General features: G+C 35.2%; 1 protein-coding gene across 1 annotated transcript; it reads right to left on the reverse strand.

The window, feature by feature from the left end:
* Positions 1-19944: 19944 nt before the first annotated feature.
* Positions 19945-23651, reverse strand: LOC110738726. The gene is made up of 2 exons (XM_021919142.1): positions 23383-23651; positions 19945-20863 (listed from the first exon to the last, which is right to left on the reverse strand). Exons 1-2 carry the CDS (start codon positions 23409-23411, stop codon positions 20308-20310), a joined length of 585 nt encoding a protein of 194 aa, XP_021774834.1. The 5' UTR covers positions 23412-23651; the 3' UTR covers positions 19945-20307.
* Positions 23652-24564: the final 913 nt, after the last annotated feature.

A 24564-nucleotide genomic window follows, 5' to 3' on the forward strand; every position in this document is an offset into this window, starting at 1 on the left:
ATAGCCATATAAACAACCTTTCTCTTTTTTAACCATTCAAAAAAATTGGATGGCATTTCTAACTTGATCTTAGTGTTAACCAACGTTGCTCTTCGAATCATTTGATTGATGAATAAAAATAGGTTTTTTATTTGATAAAATTTTATTTTGGCAGTCTTGCCTCACCATATTAAATAAATACATGTTTCAAAAAAAATATACTTGTATTAAATAAATACATAATAGCTTGCTAAATAATTATTATGTTTCAGGTTACTGTTGGGATTAGAGATACGAGGCACACTTATTCATCTTTTCTTCACACTTATCTGAAATACTATTATTATTTTAAATTTTTTTGAGGGAAATTATTTTAGATTAATTTATATGGATATAAAATTACATAAATAGTGCATATTTTCAATTTTGTGATTAATCCAGCACAATGTTTAGTCAATTATCTGCTTATAATATAATTCCAGTCATGGATAATATAATTTGCTTTTAAAATTTATTCAAAAAATTATATTAAGGTTTTTTCATAAATTGACGAAAAATGAACTTTTAGAAACTAACCTGTCACGTAGAATTGCAATTGTGGGCTGCAATTGAAATTGGTAATTATATACAACCGACATATTTAGGGCCTGTTTATAATTACTGAACTGAGCTGAACTGAAATGAACTGAACTGAACTGATTAGAGCTGAACTGAACTGAACTGATTGGAGCTGAGTTGAACTGAACTGATTGAAGCTGAACTGAACTGAACTGAAAAATTAAAATGCATAAAACTGAACTGAACTGATTAGAACTGAACTAAACTGAACTGAACTGAAAATAAGTAAATATGAACAAGCCCTTATTGGCTAGTTGTGAAAAGTTAATTTTTTAAAAAAATTCTTTAATTGCTTTGTAGAATATGAAAACAATTTTCTCCACAAGTTTTCGTGCACATACAATTTTTTTCACAATCATACCTTTTAAAATTATTTTTCTTAAAATTTGTCACTAGTCTTAATAAAAAATATCAATCATCAGAAAATTTTTTACACTCGCTTATACAGTTATATATGTTTAAAATATCAATTTTGTATTATTTTTACCTATATTATTAACATAAATCATCAAACTTATCAATTTTTTGTATGTATTGCTTGATTATCAATTTATAGGTTGTATTTTTCACAATTTCATTTGTTAACATGTGCGTCATCAACCACAACAGGCATGAAAAGGATTAGATCTTGATCTAATTATTCTAATTCAACTAATTTTGGGTAAGTTTATGCTCATAATTATTATATTGTTATAAAAGAATATAACAATTGATCCTTGAATTGTGTGAGTCATTATTGTACGTCGCCATCTTTTTCTTTTAATTAGGGTGCGTTCTATTCACCTGATTTTTACTTATTTGAACTTATTATCTGATCTTATTAACCCTTATTAGAACTTATTTTAGTTATAAATTAAACTTGAGAAGCCCTGATTAACCCTTGTCACAACTTATCTGAACTTTTTTCTTGAACTTATCTTATCTAAATTTATTAACCCTAAAATAAGTGGAAATAAGGTGAACAGAACAGTAAATATGTAGGTTTTAAAATACAACGAACTCAATTTTGATATACATATATATTCCTAGTTTTTTTTTTTTTTTTTTTGAAAGAATATTCCTAGTTATTTTTAGATTAACATATTATTTCTCTACAAGAAGTTGTAAAATTATTGGTTAGCACTAGGAGGTTTAAAAACCGGTCCAAACCACGAAAATGGGCCGCATTGACACTAGACCAAATCGGACCGAATTAAACAATGTACTTTTTGGGTTGAAAAATTAATTTTTCTAGTCTTCAATCAAGCTTGAAATTCTTTAAATTGTTTTTTCTCTAACTTTTTTTTTTTTTTTTTTGAGTTTTTCATAATATCATTAAATTTTTTGAAATTTTCCAAAAAATATTTGAATTTGGTTCAAATCGACTCCGTGTAGGTTTTGGATAGGTTCTTGGTCTGGTTTAGGTCAACATGTTCGTTCTTTGATTCTTGAAATTTAATTATTCGATCTCCAGTCCAGTCCATTGAACACCCTAGTTATAGCATTACATATCTTGCTCATATCAAGTGATTTTGTACATGTACACTAAACTATCTAATTTGCATCTCTCCTTATAGAGTATAAAACATATTTTTGAGTCTCAACCATTAGCTTAAATTTTAGGTTGAGTTGGTCTTTCAATATAGTATTAAAGCCAACGTGACGCAAAGGTCACTAGTTCAAATTAGGGATGTTCACATTAGGTTAACCGTATCATTAAGGCTTAACGGTACGGTTAACCGTTAAATCGGTTACTTAAAAACACAAATCGTACCGTATCGTTAAGGAACGGTTAACCGCAGCGGTTAACCATTTCTTAGCGGTACGGTTACCAGTTAACCGCTAACCAATAAATAAATTATAAATCAATACTTTTTCCCCGAGTTTTAACTCTAATAAAAATTTTGATATAAATAAGAATAAGCTCCAATTAGTTGATTATAAATCAATAAAGATTATTTTAGGGTTAACTTATTTAATTATACTTCTGTTTTCTCTTAAAAAAATATATTAAAAAATATATTTTTATTTTAATAGTTAACCATCGATTAAGCGTTTACTTAAAAGTGTAATCGTGATTGTAACCGTTAACCGCTATATTTAACGGTTTAGTTAACCGTAACTGCTTATTTTTAACGGTACGATTAATTAACCTATAAAATGAGATGGTTATACTGGTTAATGATTATGGCAAACGGTTATGGTTTTTTTGCACACCCCTAGTTCAAATCTCATCCACCCCTCATTTTTAAGTGGAATATTTCGCGTAGGGTATGTGGAGGGCTCATGCTGCATCCAGTCATCCACACTTTAAGTCCAACTGACACTCATATAAGGGGGTGTGATAGAGTATAAGCTTAAACTTTTAGTTAAGATAAACCTTTAATATCTCCGATTTAATGATTGTACATATTTCTCATATAAGAATAAAATAAATTTAAAATTGGAAATATTAGTCAAAATATTACTAGAGTAAAAGGCCCTTTTGTTCTCGTCAACTCACTTAAAGATTTTAAGAATTTACAAGATTCAAATGTTACAAAAATTAAAGGAGAAAAATGTATGTATCATGTTGGAGACAAATTATGATTAGCTTTTGAAGCAACATTAAGCATCATATCGTTTCACTTTTGTTGACTCGTATCTGCATTCTTTGGTTTGGTCTCTTACTTTAACCCAAAGTGGAACAAAACTTTGACCAAAGTGAAATGTTGTTTAGAAAATGGGCAAATATAAGTGTATCTGTCAGATAAGGATAAATGAATTTTTGTTAATATGATGATATTTCTGTAAATATTTTGAAAAAGCGTGGTCGTTTTAATTAAGTACTTTTGGTGATTTATTCAATTACTGTTCGTTACTTGCATTTACTGTTTGGTGAGCAAATTACACATATACCCCTCAACTAGTAAATAAAAAGACGCATATACCCCTCCATTGGTACTTGAAAAGACAATTATACCCCTAAATAAACTTCGTTTATCTGGAAAATTAACTGGAAACGGCTCGAAGAAAATAGATGATCTATTGATCGATCTGATCTTGTATTCTCTTACACATTGTTAAATGGGTCGGAAAATTTGGTATTAACTTTCTTTTGTTGTTTCATACATACCCACTAACTTTTAAAAATTATTACCCTCACTTAAGATTGGGACTGATGATTGATGAAAGAATGTAGGTTCAACAGTTCAATTGTCCTTGCTCACTATTGTCAAATCAAAATGGGAACAATTTAAGATGAGATACACTAGAATACTAGATGCATGCATGGCATGACCAACATGAAATATAGAAATTGCACAACATGACACTACACGACTACGAGTACTATGTAATTATATATATAATATGACATGTTATTGTTAGTTTGAGATGTATTGTACGTCAAGCTTGAGCCTTCATTATATTTTTAGGAAAAACATTAAAATACAGTCCAACATAGCACACTTACAAAACTTAATTTGCTTTAATATATGGTTATTTTTCGAGACCAGCAGACCACCTAACCCAAAGGCCTATATGCTTGGCACAACCTAATGCTTGGCACAAACTTAATTTGTTAGCTTAAAACCCGACTTATTTAAATATAATTATATACTATGAATCTAATATATATATATATATATATGTTGCAATGATTTTGGGGGCCCTGTTCTAAAATGCTAAAATGAAAAAAATGGGCCCTTAATAATTTAACAACATACAAAATTTTAATTTTTAACCTATTATTTACGCCATACACAATTAGATAACCCTTAGATATTGGGAAGGTATTTAGCAGCTTGATAAGAATAATTATGAAAAATTAAAATTAATTGCTTAAATGCTTTGTCGTTGTTACGGAATACGAATCGTTTATTTTTAATTTCGCTGATATTAACTTTTTTATGTTGATAATTCTGGAATGTAGAAATATACATTATAATTTCATGGAATGGAATTGATGTAATTCTAAAATACTAATTTGAATTAATAGAAGAATATGAAAGTGTTATAAATTAATTAAGAATTGAAAAAAAAATAAAAAATTAGGCCCTCTAATTATCGGGGCCCTGTGCCTGTGCTAGGGAGCACTTTGCACTCCCTATTCTACGCCCATGATATATATATCAATTTGGCTTAAATTTGAACCTTTGAAATCAATTCCTTAAAAGTAAAAAAAATAATTAAGAGCAATTTCAATTATTATAGGGAGTGGGAGTAGTTTTTTTTTAAAAAAAAAAAATTGATGAGTGAGAGCAGTTATGATAAGGTAGTTATTTTTAGTTTTTTTATAAAAAATAATTTTTAATTTTTTATTATAATTGTTAATAAAAGAGGTAATATTGAAAATTAAGAAGGACAATTTGGGAATAGTGAAATTTATCACCCAAAAAGCCCTTTTTCTTTATATATTACTATAGATAATACAAGTATAATTTACATACTACTACATGGTAGTAATGATTTTTACGTTTTTGTTTGACAAATACATTATCCTCTTACCAACTCTTCCATGTTTTTATCATTTCCAGAACTTTATAAATTATAATACTAAATGACTAATATTGTGGTAAGTCAGTAAGTCTAACCTTCAAAGAGTGGACCAAGAGTGAATTTTTTTGGAGCATGTTTAGGGTGACTTAACAGTAATGTCCTTTGTATTCTTCTATTTTAAGAAAAAACATTTAATAAATTAATCCTATAAAAAATTGTACTCCACCAAGTACCAACCCAAAATAAACAATAAAATAAGATAAAATTATATTTATTAAATATACACTCATTTAATTTATTTAAATAGTAATGTAAGTCACATTCTACAACATGTTACAAAATTGTGGGATAAAATTATAAAAAATGATTTAAAATTTTAAATCATTCTTATATTGGGACAAAAAAATACTGTGACTTGAGAAAGACATGAATGTGACCAAATGTGTGTGAAAAACATAAACACTTAGTAGCATCGGATCCGTAAAAAAGAGGGTTATTGTTGTATGGAAAAGCAGCAACTTGTAGGGCGCATGATTGTCGCTGTTTTTGTTGATGATGGCTTAACCGTTGCACTTTAATTTATACTCTAGACTTTACAACCACCCCTCTCACCCTTTGTGTTCTGTTGTGCTCTAGCATGCACGTGAGGAGTGACACAATACCAAATGGAATCTCTAGGAGTAGAGTTGTATAAATTTAACCCGAAACGGTTTGAACCTTTTGTGCCTCCTAGCCGATTTAAAATAGAGTCATTTGTAAGACTGGCACTATTAATTTATAACCTGAATAGTGACACTGTTTGCAATTGATGTGGCGGAGTGAATCGAACCAGTTACACTCTGTCAGTGGAAAACATAAAATCGAAAACCGACTCAACCAGAATATATTCAATCTGAAACTTAATCGACCAAGATTTTGTTGAACCGGATATGACTCATATCAGATAATAAACCAATTTGTTTCAACTTGTAAGTTGTAACCTATGACTAACTTAACATGAAATTGTTTACAACCTAAAACTGTTTGAACATGGAAACCTAAAGAATTAGTTGACTAGTTAAGCAATCTCAGATGCAATTACTTTGATTTTTCTTAGTGTATTTTACTAGCTAGTTGGATTAGCAAGTTTGATAAGTTGTTTGTATATATTGTATTGGTATTTTGTTGTCTATTTGACATATTATTTGTTTAAAGATAATAATTTTGGTAAAATTGGTTGTTAGTTGTTTTTAGCAATACAACTTTGTATCAAAAAGTGAAAACTAGTCTAATCAACCTTTATTTTCGTTTAAACTTATGAGCCAGTTTGTTAACTGATTTTAAAAAGCCATTTACCAAAAAATACTTTCGGAAGTCTAATAAAATAAAAGACCGAAATTTAAATTAATAGTCAATGAAAAGTGATCATTTACTAAATAATACCTAAACTGACCTCGGTGGACGATTTAACAACAAAATGTATTATATGTCAACATTTAAAAAAAGGGGGAGGAATCTAATTTGGAGTCAACTTATTAATGAACTTACAACATCTATGCTTGAAATATTTTGTCCTCTATGATATTGACAACCCCCAAGATAGAAAGGGAACCTTGCAAGCTTAAGCACTTGGCTCGACACAATTAGCTAGTTAGATTGTCCGTAATGCTATAGCTAGTGGCCTAATTTCTCAAGATTTTTGTTTGCATTAGTCTCTAAAATGCCATGTAAAATTGTAAAGCAACAATCCTTGAATTATGGGACTAATAGATCTCTTGATTTTTCTTGGAAAATTTGGAATAAATAAGTGTTAGTATGGTGTTAATTTGAGGTTTGCAACGGTTTTTGTAAGTGAAAATGGGCATAAAAAAGAGGGGGTTTGGGCCTTGGGGTGATAAGTGCTTTCTCTTTCTCATCTCATAGCAACTTTAGCTCCCATGGGTTAAGAAATAAGGATTGTCATCGCGAGATTTAAAGGATTGTCACATACTATTCAGGTTAAAATAAAAAAAAAAAACAATTACTTTATATTAGGTAATAAAAAAACAATTACTTTATATTAGGTAATATTATTTATCTTACCATGAAGAAAAAGGGAAAATGAGTAACATATAAGATTGGTGGGTGATTCTATTTCTACCTATCACTAATTTGTTCTAATATAGTATTATAGATCATCATTAAGTTTATATGTGGTCAGACTCTCCTCTAAAAAAAAAACCTTTTATACAAGAGGTTTCAACATCTTATTATTATTGCGTCAGATAGGGGTGCTTATGAGACAAGCCAACTTGCGAGCTACTCAAACTTGTCTCGGTCAAAACTCAACTTGCATCATACACACCCGTGGTGTGTGGCGTCAGATGTTATTACATAAATATCTTTGATATTATCTTTAACTTTCTATTTCATTTTCCTCTTTAAGTTTTCTAGTAACTCTATCAATTATATCCCAAATACGATCTAGTTGTGTAATGTCATTATCGCATCTACTAGTACTATAACATTAAATGTGATTACATTTCATTGACAACGACTATGAAGGAGCTAGCATGTCACATTGTTATCGGTACGTGTCAATGGTTTTCCATTTTTTTTTACTCGGAAACAAAATTTCATACTTGTCATTACTCGACCCCGTTGAATGGCAGCTTGATAAGATCATGCTTAGCTTATCTTTCAGACTTTGATTCAATTCTGATTACATATTTAAACAATCCCATGATTTTAAGTTTTTAACATTGATTTTTCATGTTGCAACTTCTAAGTTGGGCTTGTGTAGCACTTTAGGCCCAATGGGTTTGTTTTTAAGTTTATTTTTCAGTCTTTTCTTTGCTTTTGTAAGGCTTTTTTATAGCCAGCCCATGTCAAGTTTGGACTTTGGACCAATCAGTTTGGTATGGCTAGATTTTTTTTTTTTTTTTTTTTTTTTTTTTTTTTTTTTTTTCTTGAAACCAGGTATGGCTAGATTGGCTACCAGAATTTCCCCATTCTATAATAATTACTTCTTTACTATTAGTTTAATTGAGTAAAGCACAAATACGGTCCCTAAACTTTCGTATTTGTGCACTTTTAGTCCCTCAACTTTCAATTGTGCATTTTTGGTCCTTCAACCACCATATTTGGTGTTTCTGACATAAAAGTTGAGGGACCTTACCTAGTCAGCGAAAGTTTAGGGACCTTGAGTCACCAATAATATTTTTTTTTTTGTTTTGTTTTTTTTTTTTCCAGATTTATTTATTTAATAAGAATCTTTATAAGTGAGGTGGCTAATGTGATGATGAAAAAAGTTTAGGACTGAAATTAGCCACGTGGCCCAATTGAATCAGTATAACCAAAACTTAATCCTACTTTCATAATTAACCTTAATGTGATAATTTTTTTTTGTCAGATTTAAATAATTATTCCATGGCTTACAACTCCCTCATCTCCTTCAACAATGGCTCCCAACCATAAAAAAATAGCCAAGCTCCGACAATGGCTCCCTCTTCTCTCACAATCACCACACCACCACCACTACTCGATCGATTCGCATCCGTTCTCATCATAGTCGCCGCCTTCCACCTTGTCAGTTCGTCGCCGCCTCCTTTTCCCCTTTTTAAAGTTGCTGCCTCATTCCCTTTTCAAGGTTTTCGATTTGTAATTTGGGTAGAGTTTGATGATTTTTTTTACCAATATGGGTGAGGTAGGTATTGGTGGTTGTGCGTTTATAATCTTTGCGATGGTAAGGTGTGCTTCAGATCTAAGTGATGGTAAGGTGGGGTTTCGATTCATTGGCGGTGATGAGTTTGGGATTTGGTTCGCTGGTGGTGCTGGTGACTGGTGATGTGGGGTTTTGGTTTGTTAATGGTGGTTAGTGATATGGGGGTTTCGGTTCGTTGGTGGCCTGGTGGGTGGTGACGTGGGGTTTTAAGTGGTGGTGATGAGGTGGGGTTTCAATCTTAAGGGTAGTGATGTAGGGTTTCAGATCTCGGTGGTGGTTAGACTGTGAGAGGGTGGTTACTAGGTGGGGTGTTGCTGGTGGTGCGAGTTGGTCGGGTGGGTTTTCGGTGGTTGATGTACACAGTTTATCCACATTTTACCCTCGGTTTATAGCTATTTATATGTGATTTCTAAGCTCTAAGAAGCTATTTCTCGCTAATATCCTCTTCTCTAGTGTGGCTTGGTCTATTTGATTGATTTTACAGGCATATGAAGATTTTCGGATGATTTGGATGCATTTTGGATTGCCACGAGAGCTTAGTAGGATGGAAGAGATTTTTCCCGTGTCCGCCCTGGAGGGCAACATTGCCCTGGCAGCCAGGGCGAAGAAGAAAAGAAGCGAAGAAGTTCAGCCTCCATCCGCCCGGACCGGGCGGCATTGCCCTGGCAGACCGGGCGAACAGGATATCGTATTTTAAGCCAAAGTGTTGGTCGCGCCCGACCGGTCGGAGTTTCGCGGATCTTATTTTCAGTTTTTTTCGGGTTTTCTTATTTTAAGGGATATAAATACCCCTTTGTAAAGCCGATTAAACGACTTAGTTATTATTTTCTAGCTTTAAAACCTTCATTAGAACCCTAATATTCTCTCTAGATCTAGATTAATTTGCACTTTCAAGTTTTGATCTTTACTCATCAACAATTGGTACTTTTCTTCATTCAAGAAATTGGTATTCATCTTTAATTCTTCTTTTACTTTTAATTGCTTATTAATCATGTTTTCATCATTGAATATTGTTTTTGCTTTCGTTAATATGTGTGAGTAGTTTCTTTATTCCAAGATCTAGCGGAACCCAAATATGATTAATGCATGATTTAATTCTTTAAATTCTCTAACAATAATTGTAATTGATATGCTTAATTGATTATGCTTATGCCAATACTAGATTAGGGATAATTGGTATTGTTATTAATCCTTTGTTTTAATCACAACGGGAGTTGGGTTTTGACGGATTTGAATAAATCAATTAAGGGTTTGAAGTTCATCACGGGAGTAGTTGAATGGATGATTAAGAAGTTAGAGTAATGTGCTTAAGGTCTTTAATTTACATGATTCCACGGAAGTAGGCTTGATTGTGATTAGAGAAGCCATTGATAACTCGGGAGAGACCATTGGTATTATTCATGGATTACTTTTCCTCATTAATCAATTGAATTAGGTGTTAGGGGTAGAATGACTATTGCATTAATTGTATTCGTGGTGAAGCTTGATCTTGGATGTTTTTAGCATTGAATTGTCACATTGTTTAGATTTTATCGTTTTAATTAGTTTTTTTTTAGATATTGATTCTTACTTAATTTATTTGGTTACTTGCTTAGTAATTGCTTGAGTCTATCTAATTAGTTGAACCATAGTCTCTTGGGATCCGACCTTTTCTTGCCCGTCTACATAGTAGTGGTCTAGTTAGGTTTATTTTTGTTAGGTACGCGACACGCCTATCAAATTTTGGCGCCGTTGCCGGGGACTAACGGTTCTATACTAGTTATTTGTGATTCGTTTTTACTAAGCTTTATCTGTTGCTTCGGCTATTGTCTCTTGTGTTCTTGATTTCTTTGCTTTTAGTTCCTTCTTGCATGCAAACTCGACGTTCAGGGTCAGACGATTTAATTCCACTTGATTCTGAAATTGAAGCAACCGCAAGGAGACGAGGAGGTAGAAGAAGAAGAAGGAATCAACACTTTAGAAACATGGTCGATCCAGGCACAAAATCTCTTTTGGAATATGGCATTCCCGATACCACAACGGGACTCCTCTCTAGCATTGTCAGACCACCCGTTACAGCTCAGAACTTTGAATTGAAGCCACAGTTCATTCAATTCATCTCTAATGATTCATTTGCAGGCACACCTCACGAATGCCCTGTCAGTCACATTGATAGTTTCTTGGAAAAATGCGATACCATGAAACTAAATGGTGTTACAGATGATGCTATTAGACTTCGCCTATTCCCTTTCTCATTACGGGATAGAGCGAAGGAATGGTTGAGAGATGAAGGTACTGGCTCTTTTGATACATGGGACAAACTAGTGAAAGCTTTTCTAGTCAAGTTCTTAGGACAAGAAAAGACTGCGAGGTTAAGAAATGAGCTATCTACTTTCGGGCAGTCAGATGATGAGTCCTTATATGAAGCATGGAGGAGGTTCAAGCGATTGCAGAGACAATGCCCTCATCATGGTATTCCTGAATGGATGTTGATCCAAACCTTTTACAATGGCTTGACTCATGAGTTCCGAATCTATATTGATGCTGCATCTGGGGGTTCTCTCTTGACTAAGAACCCAACTGAGGCAAAGGAGCTAATTGAGAAGATGGCGGCAAATGATAATTACCATCCAGGAGGACGACGCAATGTTAAAAAGGGAGGTATGCATGATGTTGATGCTCTAACCCTTTTAACTAGTTCTATGCAGGCATTGACAAGCAAGTTTGACAAATTTCAAGCAGCATCTTCTGGCTCATCTACTGAAACTTGTCAAATGTGTAATGTACAAGGTCACATTGCCCCTGACTGCCCACAAAATTCACAGGAGATGTCGATCGAGGAAGCCAATGCATTCTACACTTCAAATCCCAAAAGGCCATATGATCCTCACTCAAACACATACAATGAAGGTTGGAAACATCACCCAAATTTCTCTTACAAGAACACCCAAGCTCAACAAAATCCCCCTCCACCACCACCTCGAAACAATAACTATAATGCTCCACCCGGTTTTCAAGCAAGACCACCTCTAGTCCAACAACCTATGCAACCACCTCCACAAAAATCCAACCTTGAGCTAATGCTTGAGAACTTCGTTGCCACAACGAACAACAACATCCAACAACTACAAGCTCAGAACAAGCTCATGGAAAATCAGATAAGTCAACTTGCTCATCAAGTTGGCCAATCTTTGAAGACTCTGGGCACTTTTCCGGGTCAAACAGAGCAACCACCAAAAGGGCATATGAATGCTGTGACTTTGAGGAGTGGAAAGCAATTGGAAGATCCTCCCATGAGAGAGTCATCCAAGGAGGTTGTTGACGGGGTAGTCCCAAAGGATAAGGTGGTCGATGGTACCGCGAATGAGGAAGAGTCAAGGGCATCAACTCCACCACCACTTGTCCCATATGTGCCAACAGTTCCTTTCCCGCAAAGGTTGGCCCAAGCTAAGTTAGAGAAGAAGTATGGAAAATTTCTCGATATTTTGAAGAAGCTTCACATCAACATTCCATTCTTAGATGCAATATCCGAGATGCCATCTTATGCAAAATTCTTGAAGGACATGCTCTCTAACAAGAAGAAGCTAGAGGAGAATGCTACTGTTGCGTTGAACGCAGAGTGTAGTGCTATTTTGCAAAATACACTTCCTAAGAAATTAGGTGATCCGGGTAGCTACTCAATTCCAGTAAAGCTTGGGGACATAGAGATCAACAAGGCATTATGTGATCTTGGTGCAAGTGTGAGCCTCATGCCGCTCTCTATTTGCAAGAAGCTTCAAATGGATGAACTAAATCCTACACGCATGTCTCTACAACTTGAAGATAGGACGGTTAAATTTCCCTTGGGTATACTTGAAGATGTTCCTCTTCGTGTGGGAAAATTCTTTATCCCATGTGATTTTGTTGTGATGGAGATGGAAGAGGATGCACATGTCCCTATTATACTTGGTAGACCATTCTTAGCCACTGCAGGTGCAATCATTGATATGAAGAATGGAAAAATCACTTTTGAGGTGGGAGACGAGAAAATGGAGTATTCACTCTTGAACGCTACGGGAACTCCTTCCATGGGAGAGACTATTTGCCAAGTGGATGTCCTTGATGATCTAGAACGTGAGCAACTTCCTTTAATCAAGAAAGACGATGCATTGGAAACGGTGTTGGTAGGAAACACCAGTGAGGAAGATTGGGAAACAAGGGAGTACATGCGGCTACTTGAGGAAGGAAAAGCAAATCCAACCACCGCTCTAGTGAAGGAAGTCCTTAGTGTATCAAGTGTTGGGGAGAGTACTACGCCTCCCGAGGTAGAGTTGAAACCCCTTCCCTCCACTCTTAAATATGCATATCTTGGTCCTACTAATACATATCCTGTTATTGTTAATGCTGAACTTAATGACATGAAATTAGAGCAACTGCTCACCGTTTTGAGAAAATATAAAAGTGTTATTGGGTATACCATTGATGATATTAAGGGTATTAATCCCTCATTTTGTATGCATAAGATAATTCTTGAGGACGATCATACCTCCTCCATAGAACCTCAAAGACGACTTAATCCAAATATGATGGAGGTAGTTAAAAAAGAGGTTCTTAAATTGCTTGGTGCAGGAATAATTTACCCTATCTCAGATAGTAAGTGGGTTAGCCCTGTACAAGTAGTCCCTAAGAAGGGAGGTATGACCGTTGTTAAGAATGACAAGGGTGAGCCAATCGCCACTAGAACTGTTACAGGTTGACGAATGTGTATCGATTACAGGAGATTGAATAAGGCCACTCGGAAGGACCATTTTCCCCTTCCCTTTATTGATCAGATGCTTGAACGTTTGGCTAAGCATTCCTTTTTCTGCTACTTGGACGGATATTCTGGTTTCTTTCAAATCCCCATTCGTCCATGTGATAAGGAAAAGATTACTTTCACATGTCCCTATGGCACCTTCGCCTATCGAAGAATGCCATTTGGACTATGTAATGCTCCAGCCACTTTCCAACGTTGTATGATGGCAATTTTCTCAGGCCTTATTGAAAATTCAATGGAAGTTTTTATGGATGACTTCTCTGTCTATGGAACATCTTTTGATGTATGTATTGAAAATCTGGAAAAGGTGCTCTATAGATGTAAAGAAGTCAATTTAATTCTAAACTGGGAAAAATGCCATTTTATGGTACAACAAGGAGCCGTTCTAGGCCATGTGGTGTCAAATAGGGGCATTGAGGTTGATAAAGCAAAGATAGAGGTCATTGAGCAATTACCCCCTCCAAACTCTGTAAAAGGAATTTGGAGCTTTCTTGGTCATGCAGGATTTTATAGGCGATTTATAAAAGATTTTTCGAAAATCGCTAGACCTCTAACTGAGCTTTTGGCCAAAGATGCCCCATTCGTATTTACTAATGCTTGTCTTGAAGCTTTTAACAGGTTGAAAGAAGCTTTGATCTCCGCTCCCGTTATGCAACCCCCGGACTGGACCCTACCATTCGAGATTATGTGTGACGCTAGTGACTATGCGATAGGGGCCATCTTGGGACCGCGCTATTTATTACTCTAGTAAAACTCTTGATTCTGCTCAAATGAATTATGCCACAACTGAAAAAGAGATGCTAGCAGTAATTTATGCAATAGAAAAGTTTCACTCATACCTTGTTGGCTCAAAGGTGATAATTCACACAGATCACGCCGCATTGAAATATCTGATGACTAAGAGTCACGCCAAGCCACGGTTGATTCGATGGGTCCTTCTATTGCAAGATTATGACATTGAGATAAGGGACACGAAGGGGACTGAGAATGTCATTGCAGACCATCTTTCTCGCCTCCTTCTTGACAAGGGGGATGATGATAACCTCCCCATCGATGATTCTTTCCGTGAAGAACATGTATTAGCACTTTCTCAAATTGAATCACCTTGGTATGCTGATCTGGCTAATTTTTTGTCCACAGGTACATTGCCCCATGGCTACTCATCTCAACAAAAGAAGAAGTTCTTTTATGAGGCCAAGAGACATTTTTGGGAGGATCCATTTTTATACAAATTGTGTGCAGATGCAATGATTAGAAGATATATCCCGGAAGGTGAGGTAAACCATGTTATTTCTCATTGCCATGACTTACCATGTGGTGGACATGCAGGTCCTACAAAAACGGCCGTGAAGATTCTACAATGTGGTTTTTATTGGCCAACTTTGTTCAAGGATGTCTATGCCTATGTTAAAGCATGTGACCGTTGTCAACGGACCGGTACTATTTCAAGGAAGCACGAGATGCCACTCAATAACATACTCGAGGTCGAGTTGTTTGACATGTGGGGGATAGATTTCATGGGACCATTCCCTTCTTCCTATGGTAATCGATATATTCTAGTAGCCGTTGACTATGTCTCAAAGTGGGTTGAAGCAATTGCTACTCCAACCAATGATGCTCGGGTTGTAAGTAAGTTCTTTAAGAAAGTTATTTTTCCTCGTTTTGGTTTACCACGTGTGTTAATCAGTGACAGGGGAACACATTTCTTGGAGAATCGGTTTGAAGCAATGCTGAAAAAGTATGGAGTGCAACACAGGGTTGGAATCGGCTATCACCCACAAACTAGCGGTCAGGTTGAGGTGTCCAACCGAGAAATAAAGTCTATTTTGGAGAAAACAGTTGCTAGAACAAGAAAGGATTGGTCTGTTAAGATCGATGATGCGCTATGGGCATACCGAACGACATTCAAAACACCTATTGGTACCACTCCATATAGATTGGTGTATGGAAAGGCATGTCACTTACCCGTCGAACTAGAACACCGAGCATTTTGGGCCATCAAGAGTTTAAATTTCGATGCTCAAGCAGCGGGTGAAAAGAGATTGCTACAGTTAAATGAGCTAGATGAGCTTCGCCTTGAAGCTTATGAGAGTTCAAAGTTGTACAAGGAAAGAACAAAAAGGTGGCATGACAAGGGTCTCATGAGAAGAGAATTCAAAGAAGGAGATCAAGTCCTCTTATTCAACTCAAGATTGAAGCTATTCTCCGGTAAGCTTCGTTCTAGGTGGTCGGGCCCATTCAAGATTTGTAAAGTTTACCCCTATGGCACCATTGAATTATGGAACAAGGATGGTGACACTTTTAAGGTGAATGGCCAAAGATTAAAACACTACCGAGTTGGTGACCCAATCGATGAGAGAGTAAACATCACGCTCTCTAATCCGGCAAAAGAAAGTTGAGCAAAAAGGTGGTCGAGCTTATGACCATATAAACAAGCGCTTACGGGAGGCAACCCGCCTTTATTTTATTTTATTTTATTTTTATTTTTATTTTCATTTTACTTTAATTTTTATTTTTTTTATTTTCCTGTCTAAGAGAATGACAAGAGAATTACAGTGCCACACTCATCGTTAAAAATGGTTATGTAGGTGAAGAGCTAAAGGAATGGGGCGATAACGAGTAAAAGCTTCATTGCCCGGCTAGCCCGGGCAACGTTGCTCTATCGGGCGCGAGAAGCAGCAAGAGAAAAGGAGGAGAGAAATTTCGACCTCCCTCCGCCCGGTCAGACCGAGCAACTCAGCCCTACCGGGCGCGAGACGCAGTAAGTTTCGAAAAAAAAAAAAAATTCAAACCCTCTTCGCCCGGTAAGCCTGGGCAATTCAGCCCTACCGGGCGCGAGACGCAATAAGTTTCGAAAAAAAAAATTCGAACCCTCTTCGCCCGGTAAGCCCGGGCAATTCAGCCCTACCGGGCGCGAGACGCCATAAGTTTCGAAAAAAAAAAAAAAAAATTTTAACCCCCTCCGCCCGGGCAGACCGGGTAAACCTGCCCTACCGGGCGCGAGCCTCCACCTCCGAAAAAAAAAAAAAAAAACCCGAAAACCCCCCTTCTTCTTTTCTTCCCCCTTTACTTCTTTTCCCATACTCCTCTCTCTCTCTCCTCTAAAAAATCCCCAATTTCCAAACCCTAACCCCAAATTCCAATCATCAACTACTACCAAATATTCCCCAAATTTCACATCTTTACCCATCATCTACTTCCTCTTCATCATTCTTTGCATTTTTCTCCATCAATTTTCCACCATACCCATATATTTTTCTGGAGAGAGAAAGCTTGAATATTCATCCATGGCTACAAGGAAGAGGAGTAGGATTGCAACCCAAGAACCGGACTTGGACCTTGAAAGTGTGCCGGAATTTCCACATATCAAGTTCGTACGACAATTCCCCAACCAAAAGGTTAGATTTTTGGAGCTTATGCATCGAAAGGTAATTCCTACCCGTTTTATTGATCATGTTTTTCTTGCTAAGTTAGGAATTCATGATGATTGTAAGCTTTTATTCTCAAAACTTGGTATGACTCAATTATTCACTATGGTTCATAACACTTATGAAGATCTAACCCTTGAATTTTTGAGCTCTTTTGGAATTGAAAAGGGGAGGAATGGGTTGGTGACATATGTTGCCTATAGGTTGTCAAACAAGAGCCATAGACTTTCTTTGGATGGGTTTGCTAGAAAATTTGGGTTGTCATCCCATGGATTACAATCTCACCGGACCATTTAATTTCGGGGGATCTTTGGTTAGCTTTAACCGGTGAACAAATAGACTCTTGGCAACATGCTTCCGCTAACAAAATTCACCAACCCGCCCTTCGGTTCTGGACCCGTACTACGGGGTGGACCATTTTCGGGAGGATAGAGCCCCATAATGTGAGAGTTGATGAGGCGGAAATTTTGGGTAGTCATTTGAAAACACAACCCGCCGAACATGCTTACACTATGAACATAGCCCACCTTTTCGCCCTTCACCTTAGGAAACAAAGTTGTACTTTCACCACCCTCAAGGCCAATGGCGAACGCACTCAAATTCCCATAGTTCTTGGTGGCCTTGTTACACACTTAGCGGTCAAGGAAGGTTTTGTTGAGGCTAGCAAGCAACCCGTAGTAGGTCCTACCCTCTTGGATCAACAATACTTCATTTCCACGGGTTGGATTTCCATAAAATCGAATAGTATTCGATGGCTCATAGGTAAAACCTCTCGTTCTATCTTTTTACCTGCACCCGAGCTCACTAAGATCCACCCTAATCAACCTTCTTACCTCTTGGAGACCCCGGTGCAGCCAATACCTCCCATTGCCCCTGTCATGACCACCTTGACCTACTCTAGGCGATCGGATACGGGAGCTTCTTCTTCTTCTTCTGCCCCCCCCCCCCGATCATGATGCCATCATGGCCGGTATCCGTGGTCTCGAGTTGTCCCAGCAGGGCCTCTCCTCTCGTCTTCAGACCGTAGAGACTGACCTTCGCCTTTGTATGTATCCTATTTATGATTTTTTTTGCAGGCAAGGTCACATTCCCAGGGATGGCCAACATCCTTCTTGGTATGTCCTTCCCGATGATGGGAACTCTGCTGGTGGAAATGGAGCAACTGATGATGATGTTAGCGATGATGAGAACCTTCCCTGAGGTTCTCGAGTAGTGCACTACCTACCCCTCGTTGCAATGAGGTCATTGCCGAGTGTAGCTTGGGGGAGGATGTATATAGCCTTTGTTTTGGTATGTTCTTTTTTTTCTCTTATGTCTTGCTAGATAGATTTTATTGCTTTGGGTAGTTTAGTTTATTGCTTTCATAAATTCAAAAAAAAAAAAAACAAAAAAAAAAAAGTTAATCATGATGATGAACAACTAGTAAACAACTTCCTTGTGCCCCTTTCCTTGATGATTAAAAGGTTTTTGGCTTGATTCTGATTGAAAGACTTGCAATGCGGATTAAATGATCATGATCTGATTTTGGATTGTCTTGGCCTAATGGAAGTCAACTTTGTTCAACTGTGTATGAATCTGGAGCTTGACTGTGTTAACTATGAGGCTTGAGCCTTTAGTATTCATTCATGTGTGTTAGTTCCTGGTGTGACATTGATCTTAGTTTTGACTTGAGACTTTTAGTAGTGTGCCATGATACATTGCACATGCACGATGAGGAGGACGAAGGCCATGTTCATTAGGTAGCCTCCAGATGAATTTAGAAAACGTTTGTCCCCTTCTTGCTTACCCATGTTGTAGCCTTGTCCATGTTTTTCATCTAAGTCATAAAATTAACCTATCGGCCCCAATTAGTAACTTATCCCAAGTCTAGCTTGGGGGAGCCATCTATCTTGGTATTCTCTTTGGTTTGTGATGATGTTTTGAAGAAGATTAATTTGAAGCTTGAAGGTTCTGGAAAATTTTGCTATATGATCTATTTTTTAAGCTCTTATAGTTTGTTATAAAAAAAAAAGAAAAAAAAAGAAAAAGAAAAAAAAAAAAGAAAAAGAAAAAATTTCAGCTTCTTGAATGATAAATAAAAGAGCTTCAAAAATAAGAATAGTGCGATGAATTGTTATGTAGGGTGAATAAGGTGGTAGTTGCTCTTAACAAGTTATGTCTGGAGTGTATATTCTTGTGAATTAGTTCGATGGGATTTTGATTTGTATCATTCATTTTTTATGGCTTCCCTGAGGGACTATATTTGCCTACATTTTTCAAATTTTTCCTACCCATTATCAGTGGTTGTGGTTGAGTTTCAGATCTAAATGGTGGTGAGAGAGTGGTGGTACAAGGAGGGTGCTGGTGGTGTTTAAAAGGTTACTAATTAAGGTTTTCTTTCTTATTTTAGTCAAAGTAAGTAATAAATATTAATATCAATAGCTGAAAAAAAAAGAAAAATAAATAAATAATAACTCATGGTCCCTAAACTTTTGCTGATTAGGATAAGTCCCTTAACTTTTTGGTCAGAAACACCAAGAGTGGTGGTTATGGGACCAAAAGTGCACAAATGAAAGTTGAGGGATTAAAAGTGCACAAATACGAAAATTCAGGGACCGTATTTGTGCTTTACTCTAGTTTCATTTGTGATTTTTTTTTTTTTTGAAGGGAGTTTCATTTGTGATTTAGTATAAATAAACTAACCAAAAATATATTTGTGAATTGGTCTTGTATTGTTAGGTACGTACCAATGTATATATTTGAAAATATAAATTTTATTTTCTCCAATTAATAATTGAAGATAATAATGTATGAAATTATGCATTTGCAAAGATCTCGTGTCAAATTGTCATCTAAGACAAAACACATCAAGGCGGATTTTTGTTAAGACGGGCAAGGGTCAAACCCCCTAAGTATTTTTGAATAGTATGTTTTTTAATATTTGCATATATTTCCTCTGTTATGTATTAGTTGCAACTTTGGAATTTTTTATGTCTCATAAGTAATACCTCAAAGTTACAACTAATATGTAACGGAAGAAGTAAAAAAAATATGGCATGGTGGTTAGAGGATCAAAACTTGGCTCCCCAACCTTTTGGCCCAAGATCAGCCACCGCACAGTTTGTGTTCTGGATCTTCTATTGCAACATATAACACCTAAGTTGCATGCTTATGATACCTTTGTGATAGAGAGAACATACGCAAATCATGTTGATCATGTCGTTGTAATTCAAAATGTAAAAAATTAGAGAAAGCATGGAAATGGATATAACCAAAAAAAATTATGGAAGAACACAATAATACAATAACCACCACTAATTAACCCATCATATGTAAAAAAAGCCAAAAAAAAAAAAAACTATCTTTTTTTCCCCTTTTTGTTTAGTTGATTAATCAAAGAACTCTTGATCATTTTCAGCAAGTACCATCCTACTTAAAGGACTAGGCCCAAGTTTTCTCCTCCTTAAAGAAGCTCTTCTTCTAATAATCTCCATCTCATTTCTCCTCCTAACTTGCATCATTGCTTCCTCTTCAACCACAAACCTTCTCATTAAAACATCGTCGGTCAATGATTTCCCTCTAAACACTCTCCTTCCCTCGGTGCTATGCCTTGCACTTGGAATCCTCCATTCTTGTGCATTATTCGTCGAAGGTGGTGGAGTAAAGGGCTTTGATCGCGGGTAAGTGTAGCTTCTCCTAGGAGGAACATCGGTGTTGAAGACCTCATTGTAGGAAGAAATAGGAGCACATAAGCATACTCTTGTGAAAGAAGTGGCAACTTTAAGAGAAGTAGATTTTATAAGCTTTTGTTTGCTAGGGTTTGTTGTTGGTTGGATTTCTGTGGTTTTAATGGTTTTCCATAGTGCTGAATTTGCCGTTGTTGGTGATTTTACAATTACTTTCCATAAGGTTGTCATCTCTAAGGCTTTTCGATACCAAGGCTTCCTGAAAGTAAAAAGTGAAAAATAAAGTGAATTCCGAAGTAATCATGCATAATCCGATTACACCACATACCAATGTTACCCTCAATCTCAAAACTAACTTAAATACACACGATGACACGAGCAATATCCCACAAAAATGCATTTATTTGTACGGTAGTCTTATATCTACAAGACTATAATAGATGGGATCATTTTAAACAAACCAAACATAGACATGTACAAGTATGATGATATAATTTGGAGCGACAAAAAGTTGATAAAATTTAGGCATGACATACATTAAATATGGTACTTGCGTGTGCATTCATTCCAATTTATCAGATGTCTTCATATTTATGTTTAAGTATCATTTTGATGTAAATTATACAGATGTTGGCAGCCATTTCAAATTTGAACACAGTTTCAATTCTCCGGCTTTATGCAAAATGCAAAACATCTATTATGTCAAACAGCTTGTCTTTGTCTTCGAAAAAAGATGGCGAATGTCAATGAGAAATTCAAACAAAAGATATACTTCATCCGTCTTCACGTACAGGATAATGATATGTGTAATCGTTAAAGTATTAAGTATGCATTTAAAACATTTCCTACGTAATACTTTTTGTTTCTTAGACGCAACTATGAGATCGTATATATCATTTTCTTTATCATAATTAGCAACATACAAAGTATATAAGACACTTTATGTCAATCAAACATTATACAAATATCATTACTCTTAAGTTAAGACTTTAAATTGTCCAAGCTTCATGTGACACCACCTTGGTAGCTTGCAATTGGCTGGAAATTGATGTAAAGTTTTACTGTTACACATTAAATTCCATTTTATTGTTTATCGTTGACAAAATCTATTGCTCAATACTTCATAAAACACCTATAGTTTCACATCCCAAAGTTGATAAAAATTATTTGACAAATTTTGTATAAATTTGCAACAAAGTACAGGCATTGTATGCTTGAACCATTGTTCATTCTAATACTTCATTGAACTTTTTTTTTTTTTTATAGGTAAGAAAAAAAAAGAAAGAATTAGGACCCCCTCCTCACGAGGGGCGATCCTAAAGCATCTGAGGTGAGAATGAGGTACAATTGAACTTAAGGTGGCATTCTTTCCATTAGTATGTACTATACGATATGCTATAGGCCTATAGTTAGAGTTAATACATATACATCACACGCTAAAGGTCACTGATAGATAATATACGCAAAATAAAAAAAAATTGCTATTTACCTAGCCCTATTAAACATGTCTTATCATTTGATTCATTTCCATGTTTAAAAAATATGTATCAATACAAGTAGGACCAAGGAGCAACGGACAAATTTGAAAAAAATTTGCTTTATGACTTAGCAAAGACATGTTTACAAGCTGTTAATTATTGTTCTACAGCCATTTAATTTATTCGGAATCAACCATCATATAACACTAAGGATATAACATAATTTTACAGAACCTTAGACAATAGCCAAAGTTTTTATTTACTACCTCCGTTACAAGTTAAGTGCAACGATTAGACATTTTCCCCCTCTGCTTTATGTCAAATCATTGCACATAACTTGTAACGGGTGTAGTATTTTAACTGTGAAATGAATGGAGTATAATGATAATGCAATTTAATTCAATTTCAAAAAAATAATGAAATACTACTATAATTTAATTTGGAGTACGATTTAACTTCATTATTTGAAAAGTTATTGAGACACCATAAAAAATATGATGAAATAACACTTGTCTAGAGATATTTTTGGTTTGGGATTAGAGATGAAAGTAAAATAAAAGCTCTGAAGTAACTGAACTTATAAGTGACGCAATCTGCAGAGGCTTAAGACAGGTATTTCTCATGTTCTCATGTTCAGTTCTATGATGACCCTTATGACATATTGACAGAGTTAATAAGATAAATATCATGGTTGTGCCTGTAATTTAAGCCAATAAATGACATATAATTACACTCACAACCATCGTATTGACAATGCGACAATTAATTTTGAATCATGAAAGACAATGTTCTAATATACTTGTAATGATAATTAATTATTTAAGTAAATATCAATTTTGTACAAAAGGGTTCAAATGAAATTTAATGTTTGGAGAAACTTCCAAGCACCAAAATGCCAAACAAACAAGTGATCAAATTCTACAAATTACTCCTTTTGTCTTGAATTATCAAATTAATACTTTAATTTGAACTAGCAGTGTGACGACACTCATAACAAGCCAGTGAATTCTAGCTACAAAGTATTCCTTACATCATAAACTGTCACGTTAATAGTGTAATTTGAACTAGTGGTGTAACCAACCACAACAAGAAAGTGAATTCTACAAATTAAATTACTTCTTATATCCAACTATCACGTTAATAGCGTAATTTGAACTAGTGGTGTGACATTCTACGACAAACCTCCAAACGGAGGTAGTAATGATATAAACCCAATCAATCAATCAACAAAGAATCATGGAAAAAGATGAAGAATTAAACATAAAACAAAATGTATGGAAAATGAAACAAGAATACAAACCTTGTTCTTGAGGTCTTGGGATCTTGCATGAACAAAGCACCCAGAAGAAGAAAGAAGCAGAATTTGATGACAGAGCAAGTTCATTTGTTAGAAACACAGAAAAAGACACACTAAACTATACAACAAAGAAAGAGAGGGAGAAATAATGGAGAAAATTTAACACTTTAACTTCAAATATTTATTTGAAGTCATTGAAGATGGGTTGGCAACTTGGAAATCTCACTCTTCCTTTATTTATTTACTTTTTTTTTTATTAAAATTTTAATTAAAATCAATTTACTTTAATAAAATAAAAAAATGACAGGCTTCAATTTTATTCAGAGAGATTCAAATTGGCCCAAAAAGGACGAAAAAGTAAAGCTCTTAACCACCTTTTTCCTTTTTTTTTTTTTTTTTTTTTTTTGCTTACTTTAAAAAATTAAAAGAAAAAAAAAAATTAAAAAATGTATCAGCAATAATACAGTGTTGAGGGAGTGGAAAGTGTACACACCCTAGCTTAGTAATCATGTTTAGCCTCTCTTTGTCTATTTATGATTATGGGCATGTATTTTTGCTTCTTGTCATGGGACCAATTTTTTTTCTTATTCTTTGGTTCTCATGTGATTATGATCATACTGTATCAAAGATAATTAATTCCCCAAATATTTCCCTAAACACACAATCTTGTAGATAATTAGTTCATGCAATTTATACTATCAACTTAGGGCATGTTCACATTTACTGAACTGAGCTGAACTGAACTGATTGAAGTTGAACAGAACTGAGCTGAACTGAATATTTTATGAGATAGGGAAATTAGGAGCTGAACTAAACTGAACTGATTGGAGCTGAACTGAAGTGATTGGAGCTGAACTGAACTGAACTGAAATTAAGTAAATGTGAACAGGCCCTTAGATTGATGATAAAATATGACACGACTACCATGGACGTGATACCACTGTATCATTTTTTAACTTATTTTTCATTAACGTAATGTATGTACGGCTTATGTGTAGCTTAGTAGATCTGATTTAGGTAGATGATCGAATTTTATTTTTTAACTTATATTAACCGAAAAAAAATTAGGCGAACAAAATAATAACATCCACTGAAGATTTTATAAACTTTATTTCGAGATCAACTTGAAGTATCAATAATATATACTAATAAATATGTTCGAATTAGTAATGAAATATATCAATT

Source organism: Chenopodium quinoa, unplaced genomic scaffold, assembly GCF_001683475.1.
Source record: "Chenopodium quinoa cultivar QQ74 unplaced genomic scaffold, ASM168347v1, whole genome shotgun sequence".
Classification (NCBI taxonomy): domain Eukaryota; kingdom Viridiplantae; phylum Streptophyta; class Magnoliopsida; order Caryophyllales; family Amaranthaceae; genus Chenopodium; species Chenopodium quinoa.